This window comes from Rhamphochromis sp. 'chilingali' (genome assembly GCF_963969265.1).
Source record: "Rhamphochromis sp. 'chilingali' genome assembly, chromosome: 9".
Lineage (NCBI taxonomy): Eukaryota > Metazoa > Chordata > Actinopteri > Cichliformes > Cichlidae > Rhamphochromis > Rhamphochromis sp. 'chilingali'.
This window is the reverse complement of record NC_137936.1, coordinates 8588352-8596960: the sequence shown is the minus strand read 5'-3', so window position 1 is coordinate 8596960 and position 8609 is coordinate 8588352. Positions and strand designations below refer to the sequence as shown.

The window sequence follows — 8609 nt, the reverse complement described above, 5'->3', positions numbered from 1 at the left end:
TAAGCAGCTTCCAAACCATTTATATGAGGAAAACTCATTTGTGTTGTGTTCTGCAGTCATTAAATGTAAATGACACTTTAGGTTTTCTACCTATTTTCCTTCTGGAAGTGGTGATTATTGCACTTTTATACCCAATTTCATTAACTGAATTGGCCCAGCAGACGTTCATTTAGCTAATTCAAAGGATTTGGATTTAAATCCTGTGTTGTCCTGCACTAAGGGGGATAAGACGCTTCGAAGGCTCAGTTTTAAATAAATATCACCCACAAACAAAAGCACTGGGAAATTCAATTTTTTTTAATCCAAACCATTGTAATTATACAAATTACTAAGAACCAGCTTAACAATAATTGTTTACTATATATTACATGCTTTTCAAATACATAAAAATGCTCTAAAATAATAAAAAAAAGACTAAGCCAGTGTATTTACATACCAACATTTACACAGTTTTAATCTCTTGAGAGAAATTTGGAGCACCAGTCCATGATTTCCAGCATGGATGAAATAACCATGTTCAAAACAAAACAAAACTGGTTTTTCTGTCTTCCCACAGAGGCAGTAATATTCGAAACTGGTGACTCAGGTAATACTTAAGTGGTGCAACAAATAAGCATTTGGCTCAATTATGGTGTAAGTATTGACAGTGAAGCAAACTGAATACTTTGTAAATGACAAACGAGTGTAGAGACCGGAACGGTAACAGATGTTGTAATAGAAACGTGGATCAGGTGACTGCAGAATGTTTCCGGAAGTAGCCTTTTCTCTCGACTCCTATTTAACGAGTTCAGTGCTTCATTAATGACCTTATAAATCCGTGTCTAATCCTTCATGGTTACAGTGTTCATATGAGTGTGCAAGTAGCACAACAGGATCAGTCATGTTCTTTGTTCATTGCCGCTCGGTATCCTCTTAGAGAGACAGTTTTCGTCCTTGGTTCAGTATCTCTAAAGAGTAATGCTATACCCTTTGCTATACCATTCAGTCCACTGCAGGGCTTGGTATAGTTTCAGTGCACAGGTCCCATCACTACAAACACTCGCAACCCCATGATTAGACACTCCAATGGGGTTCTTGTTGTGATTTAAAATACAGGGATGGGCATCAGTTTGGCAACTGCGTTCAAGAGATCCAGAAATGAGAATACTTCATTTAACGTGCTGAGTTCCACAGAAGTTAAATTCCTTCATTCTTTGGGTTCCTTTTACAAGGAAATTACAAAACAGGTAAGTGCAGTTTAAGGCACAGTGACGTTTTGTCAAGGTGAAGTTTTTGCACAGTTGTAAGGTATCCGGCTAAACTATTGTTCCTGGTTTTGAGTCTTCATGCCAGTAAAGCTGTTCTTCGGGGTCCATGTTAGTGTGCATTTGGCTGTTGATGTGGGAGTCCATTTGGCTGACATCTATATAGGATCTGTAATGAACACACAAAACAAACACATTAGGCTGCAAACTGCTGACTGTGACTGACTACGGGGTTAGAATCGATTAACCCTGGGCTGTGCATCTAAACTACAAAGGTAAAATGTCAATATAAAACAGCAATGTGAGCCATCACCTGTGTTTCAGATTTTGTAATGTGAATGCTGATTTCAAAGCCAGGGTCAAACATTCTCACCCAGTTATAAGGCAGATGCACACAGACACAATAGCCGTCTATACACAAACACATGGCCTTCCAATGCAACAGTGCTCAGGGGTCACATTTTCCCTTTGCCACACAAGTGCTCTCCCACCACCACCACGAGGCACCAAAGTTCGTCAGTGAAATCAAATGATCTGGTGCTTTCTGTCAGTCCCTGCTATGCATAAAAATTAACACATCACCATCACCATGTGGGGAAGTTTTTACACTTTCTCACCCTTTCTTCTCTCCTGTGACTTTGATTATTGGGGGGGAGGGGATAATTTTCCTGGTCAGTAGCATAGGAAGCACCACCACACCTCTCTAAATACCCAGGGGGGCATGCCATCCTATCACATCCTCGCCACTCAAACTCTGGGAGACATCTGTGCATGAGAGGGGGGCAAAGGTCAGTGGTGAATGAAAGCGCATGGGCAAAGAGTGGAGGGAAAAAACAAACAAACAAAAACAAACAAAATCTTGACAGTAAAGGAAGACTGCGGAGAAATGTGACCACTGGATGACAATGTGGCAGTTGAGGAGGAAGTAGGACAAGCATATTTATATTTTTTTATATTTTTTCTTAAGGAAGCCATGCAATCACAGTATCAGACATGACACTGAATGATCAGTCAAACATCTCAAAAATGCAAAGTTCACTTCAAAACATCAACAAGCAGACTCACGAGTCAGACTGCGGGCACACTAAAAGAAGCAACTGCACGGGGTCTGGCCGATGCTGTTTACTTACTATGAGCTACCTTTAGAAAAAGACACCTTACTGAGCCTGTGCCCTCTGGAGGATTGTGGCTGCGCAGGGCTGGAGGCCACCTGCCTGACCCGACAGCCAGGGGAGTAGTAGGAGGAGGGGGAGGAGGAGGGAAAGGAAGAAGAGGGCAGGGAGGAAGTGGAAGGATAACCAGAGGAGGAAGAACTAGCAGGGATAAAGGCACAGCACCTCTGGCCATCAGGGCTGTGCCAGGAGTCGCCATATCTATAAGAGAGCAGGGGCCAGTGGACAGTTAGGGAGAGCAGAACCATTTTTAAGCTCTTAGGAGGAACTGACTGCGGGCAGCACAGATCCTCTAATCCCATCAATGAATACGGCTGTGAAATTAAACACTGGCCTGTTTGTGGATTCAGTTTCATAATTTATAGGTGAAGGTAAAGAAAAGATGAAATTGGCAACACATTATTTCACATTGCTGATGGGTGTAAGGGATAAAACACCAAATAGCAGCTCGTGTTTTCTGTAGCCATTCCCTCTAGGTAATTAAACACTAGCACTTAACTCTGAGGATAAGAAGGATCAGGGAGTGGCTTATTGGATAAGTAGAAGAGCTGAGGGCCAGGTTTTTCCCATCTTACCTGCTGTGGGTGGAGTGGGCGTAGGAGGCTGTGCTGTAAGAGAAAGACTGCGGTGCATGCACGGGCATGTCATATTCCAGCATAGCACTGCCGGTCATGTGACTGTGCCAGTTTCCACTGGAGGCTACTGAGGACATGGCAGAAAAATGGTACAAGTCAGAAAACAACCCACCAACATGTAGAACCAGTGTTAGAAACATAATTCAGAGGACATTGTGAAATTGTCTAACCTGACGAGTAGGAAAGGTTCCTGCTGCTGTAGGCTTGTGGTGCATGTGTGGTTGGATAGCCCAGACTCTGCTGGGAGCCTCTGTCATACTCATAGTCGTACGCAGCCTGTTTTTGTGCAGTGTTACGTTTGTACCAGCCTCTCAAGTGTTCAGCCACCAGGGCCTTCTGGATGTTCTTGTTGATCTGTTCGTTGCTTCGAGGCACTGGACGCTGCCTGGATGGCCGTATCGTGGCGTACACGTTCTGTGATGCACCGTCTATCTCGTCATTACCGTAGTGACCATACACGCTGGGGCTTTGATAAGCTGTTTGGGTGTGGTGGTAGGAAGGGTTAACATTATAGTGTCCCTCCATTTCATTGTCGTAAACATAGACTCCATTGGAGTAAGGCTCCGGTTCTGCGTAGTTGGGATAGCCTGTGACATAGTAGGCTGTTGTGGTGGGCCGAGCCCGAGGCTGGTAGCCATAGCACCGAGTGTCTGGCTGAGCCAGGTTGGGCATGCTGCCCGTGTTGGCGTACATGTCTTTTCTGTGGCGCCCGCGCACTCTGCGCCCGTGGGTGTGGTGGTTACCAGGGACGCTGTATTCCACACTAGACTGGCTTGTGTAGGAGGAACCGTCATCGAGCATCTCGGTGCTGTTGCTGCGTCGAGCTGACGGGACAGTCAGTGTTGGCATGGATGGTTTGGTCTCGATCATGAGCTGAGACTGTGACTCCAGACTCCCGCTACGCTGGCGGAAGTGTTGTGGAGAATCCTCTGATCTGCAATTAAAATTAAAGTTTAGTGAATGTAATGCATAAGAGCCATTTATGAAGCGGGTCTTCAAAATAATGAAAGAACTACATAAAGCTCATACCTCAGCTGTGTGCTGCTGTATGCGTTGCGGGTGAGGAGGGGAGTGGGTGGCATGCTGCGTGCATCACGTGGCTGCCTGGAAGCTGCTTTACATGGGCTGCTGTAGACCGATAAGGTGTCATTGTGACTGTAATGGTGCGCTTCCTGGTCTTGGTCATAATGTAATCTAGAACACAGATAGGAAATATGTTCAGATGATTAACACCACTATCTTCTTGACAGTAAATCTAGGAAAGGAAGAAAAAAAAAAGGAAAAAACAAAACAGGGTTTGCTCGACTGCGGCACTTTAGTCATTCCTTACACCTGAATGAGTTCCACTGCATAGACCATTAATCTTTTCATGCAGCAGCAAGCATTATGACTTTTACCACCCTTCTTTTAAATGAACCTGAGAGTAAAACATCACCCGCACCACTCTAAACACTAACGCAGTAGCTGGTGTTTAAACAACATTTCCAGCACCGCCTTCTGTTTCCCTTTTCCTCTCAGCTTGGGATTGTTGTTTGCTCCTTTACAGGCAGAGACATGTTGTTTTTTCATCTATTTTTAAAGCCGGTGTGTTTGGGCTGATAAGCAGACTGTTGGAGAGGCAGGAGAAGGAGGGAGGAGGTTGACTGTCAGGAATGTAGCTCTGGATCTACTCTACAGGTCTGTACTAGCTTCACGCTTCAGGCCCCTGGAGAAACAACAGGCATTGCGTATCTCCACAGAAAAACAGTTCAGCCATGTTTCCCTGTCATCAGTCATCATACCCATCAATCCAGTGGTTCTCTCAACTTGCCTACATGTATCATTGTTTTTATTTTCTAGCATTTTACACGCATACTTCCAACTGCCTGTGTGTTGAGCTCTGCCTGTATACTGTGTCTGAACAGAGTTGTGTAGTTGCTCACATTCAGTCTCCTCTTCAGTCACAGTGTTAGGACACTAATAAAGTATGCTCCATGAGTGTGGGTGCTGGTCGCATACCTGCTGTCTGCGAGCTGGTCATTGGCAGAGGCTCGTCTGTCTTTATTGTAATGAGCATCCAGAGTGTCTGCGTGGTGTGGTCTGGGGGAGTATTGGACTGAACGAGACCGCTGCCTCTGGGAGCCAAGCTCATCATCTGGGAGTGAAAAGTCATTGTTTTAAGTATAACTCATTCATAAATGAGATGGGATTTAGGAAGCACATGCACACTGAGCACACTAACCATCATCCAGAGTGAGGCTGTCAGATAGCGAGCTGAGTTCTGAAGGCTGGGGATCATCTGGTCAGAGGACAGAGAGAGACAAGTGTTCTAAGAAATGTCTCTGATATTATTATCCACAGTCTTGTCTCACTATGACTAATGTTCTACAAGCTCTGATATGCAAGTATGTGTCACTGCCACTGTTCGTGAAATCTACCTCGTAAGATCAGTGAGGCTCTCTGAGTGGGTTTCTGTCCTTTTTTGACCCTGTAGTCGTTGATCTGTTTCTCAATCTCTTCCAGGTTTCTCATAGCGTCAAGATAGTTGTGGTTCCTTTTCCTTTTCACAGTCTTGCACAGGTCAGCCTCATTGGCTAGCTTCATGGCTGCTTCCACAATCTTTTGCTGCAAGGCAAACCGACTCTCCAGATTCCTCAGATGTGGATCCTGTAGGAAAACACAAGACTGACACAGTTAATGGGGACTTTCCAAAAAACACACAGATCTTGTTGGAGTAGAGGCACCCATATGAACAAAGAAACAGACATAAAGCACTCAAAGCTAAAAACACAAAGACATCAGTCTTTTAGAGTCATTTTATATACTCATCTTTAGTTAAAGACAGAAACTAGGTACAGCTCCCCATAAGAGTCTCATATGATATGTTACACAGTGTAGGCCTCAAAAACAGAACTGAACTCCAAAAGCCTCACTTTAAAAAGTCAGCTGATCTAAATGAGCCGTAGCTAAACAACAACAGTGGGGCACTAATGGTGTTTCAAGTGTCACAGCAGCCTCACACAGCAAAACCACAGCACAAACAAATATCTGCATTCACCTCATCATAGGGGAAAAGATCATCCAGTTTGAAGGCTGTCCCAACACGCCGTCGCACGTGAGGAACCTTCTCACCTGTGGCCAGGGGATATTCCTTAGGCAATCTTCCTGTAAGCTCCTGCAAATGAGAATAGCAGCCAGAAGTCAGCTGAGAATTTGACACTTTTGGAAACAAATCCAGTAAGACAGACACTCACAGCTTCTCTTAAGCAGATCTTTTTCAGTTCTTCAAGTTTCGCTGACAGTTTGTCTTGAAGTTCCTTTTCCTTCTTTTTCAATTCAGCGATCTTCTCTTTCTTCTGTTCCTCGCTGACTTCAGAGTCAGCAGAACCTGGAACAGGGACAAAATAAAATAAAAAAAATTAATACATTATCACCTATCAATCTGATGTAGAATAGAAGTCATTATTTGATTATCTGTCTGCTTACCAGTTGAGATTAGGCTTCCATTGCTGGCCATTATTAGGTGATTTTTGCTCTCAATACTGGAAAGTTTAGTGATCCGGGGGGCGGAGATCTCAGTGAGGTCTACTGCGATGTCTCCTGAACTCCTGGTAGTGGTCATCTTTGACTGTAAGTGAGGAAAGAGAAGATTAGGAGGAGAAAAGGGAAGGCGATAGTATTTAATTTTATTGATAGCACAGTGCATCATGACAGCTGCAGTGGCATGCTAAATATTTATCATCAATTGACTTCATTGACTTCCTGTGCATGGCATCAAACCTGACATGCCATGCGCCTCCAAGACATAGCCTGAATAACTTCATATAACTGCAACCGCACACACTCAACCATCTTAACTATGAAATGCACATAACACACATAACACCTGCCTCAGTGCTCAAGCCCAGTGTGCGTTTCCGGAAGAGTTGAACACTTGTTCCAGGATCTTTGCTTTTAATTCACAGTGTATTTTACTTTTCTGTGCTTTCCAAACTAAATACTTTCTTTGTGCACATGTGCCTTATCCCTTATCCCCCCACCTTAAGCTACAAATAAAACAAAAATACGTCAAATACTACAATTCTATAATGAATACTATATCCACAACATCATAAAAGTATTTCCTGGGGTGCAATTTCAAGCACTTTGTGCACTTTCAGTTTCATTTTGCAAAAGTGAATTAGAGAGGGTCTGGTTACATGAATTATAACAGCTTTTAAACTTAAGACCTAACAACCTTCCAACATAAAACTCAATGGCATGGAATCTGTTTACTTTAAAACTGGAAGCCCTCGATAAACTCTGAGTCAAGATATTTACACTAGTCACGAGTAAGGGACACGGATCAGGCAGTGTATCACATGAAGAACAGTCATTGTTGTAAAAGGCTGTGACACAACAAACCGTTTAAACATCATTCGGTCACTGTTCAAACTGAAAAAGACTGCAAGCTTTTCTTTGTTGCAATCCATCTAGAGGTTACTCCTTTTACAGCCTACTGAAAATAGGTCAACACCACAAGACAAACTAAAAACATGCAAATAACAAGAAGATTTAGCATTCAAAATTTAAAAACTAAAAACAAGGAAAAAGTCCATTATGGTCTCTTCAATCTTATGATTGACTCTACTCCGAGAAACCACCATGCATATTCTCTAAACACATCAAACAGTGTAAATTACTGGTGTAAACTGGTGTAGACTGTTTCTTTGTGTTTCACAATAGAAAAACTGGCAGACAGTGTGAACAAAGCAAAGTGAATCATGGAGGAGAAAAAACAGGCAGACACTCACTTTGCTTTGCTTCATGTCCAGGTAAAACTGGTGCTGACTGATGGCCATCACCCAGATGGTTTTAATTAGTGAATGGCTGGCATACCACGTGTGAATAACCAGGCCAGACTGTCCAAAGGTTCGCTTGGTCACTGCTCTTCTGTAGAAGATAAGATGGACATCCAATACTTGCTGTATTGCAGATACAATCTGTTTAATTGCTTAAATTCGAGTGCCTATAATATGTTCATTTAAAGATTCCTCATTTTATTTTGGGTGTGTACCTAAAGCCCAGTGTGCCCCAAACAGTCCCAGGAAATATAAGCCAAATTAAAGCTGCAAGCAGCGTTATGAGGGCCCTCGCACCCCCGGCGCGTCGAGCCACGCCCAACACCTAAAACCAGCACCTCCGATCTGATGTCACATTGATGGAATTCATGCATTTAACCACCAGCTATCATTTCATCTCATTCAATCATGATTATAGTCGTCCCACTAGGTGGCTCTCTAACCATTACTGACAAATGGCATAACAAACATTTCCTAGCTCGAGTCTCATCACGCCTGCGACCTTTGGGAGAGATTGAACATTTTGATTTTGAGTGACAGCAGATTACTGCTTTTTGGCGAGTGATTGAAACTCCACGTGCCGCCATGACCACCCCATTTCCCTGAATGTAAAAAGGTTCGCAATTTAACATCACAAAGGTCTTTAGATTCCACACACAGGAGATTGCATCAATCTAATGAAATCCCTTGGAGGAGTACGTCAAAGCACGGTGCCTGAAAAGAGGAGAAAATGTCGCC

At 43.4% G+C, this 8609-nt stretch overlaps 1 protein-coding gene across 9 annotated transcripts in view; it reads right to left on the bottom strand.

Moving 5' to 3' along the window:
• Nucleotides 1-284: 284 nt before the first annotated feature.
• frmd4ba (FERM domain containing 4Ba) overlaps nucleotides 285-8609 on the bottom strand; it is a 43305-nt gene continuing 34980 nt past the window's right edge. Inside the window, exons 13-25 of one of the 9 annotated variants that reach the window (XR_013972729.1) lie at nucleotides 7824-7962; nucleotides 6517-6658; nucleotides 6285-6418; nucleotides 6089-6205; nucleotides 5469-5697; nucleotides 5273-5329; nucleotides 5050-5185; nucleotides 4081-4245; nucleotides 3222-3985; nucleotides 2992-3115; nucleotides 2385-2617; nucleotides 1862-2009; nucleotides 285-1413 (exon numbers count right to left, since the gene is read on the bottom strand). Coding sequence is in view for 7 of the 9 variants with exons in the window: in XM_080890997.1 (XP_080747123.1) it covers nucleotide 1413; nucleotides 2375-2617; nucleotides 2992-3118; nucleotides 3222-3985; nucleotides 4081-4245; nucleotides 5050-5185; nucleotides 5273-5329; nucleotides 5469-5697; nucleotides 6089-6205; nucleotides 6285-6418; nucleotides 6517-6658; nucleotides 7824-7962 (2254 nt within the window). In the remaining 2 variants the exon portion in view is untranslated. Of the gene's footprint in view, nucleotides 1414-1861; nucleotides 2010-2374; nucleotides 2618-2991; nucleotides 3119-3221; nucleotides 3986-4080; nucleotides 4246-5049; nucleotides 5186-5272; nucleotides 5330-5468; nucleotides 5698-6088; nucleotides 6206-6284; nucleotides 6419-6516; nucleotides 6659-7823; nucleotides 7963-8609 lie in introns of those variants that run through there. The other 8 variants (XR_013972730.1, XM_080890997.1, XM_080890998.1 and 5 more) reach the window with 8 other exon arrangements.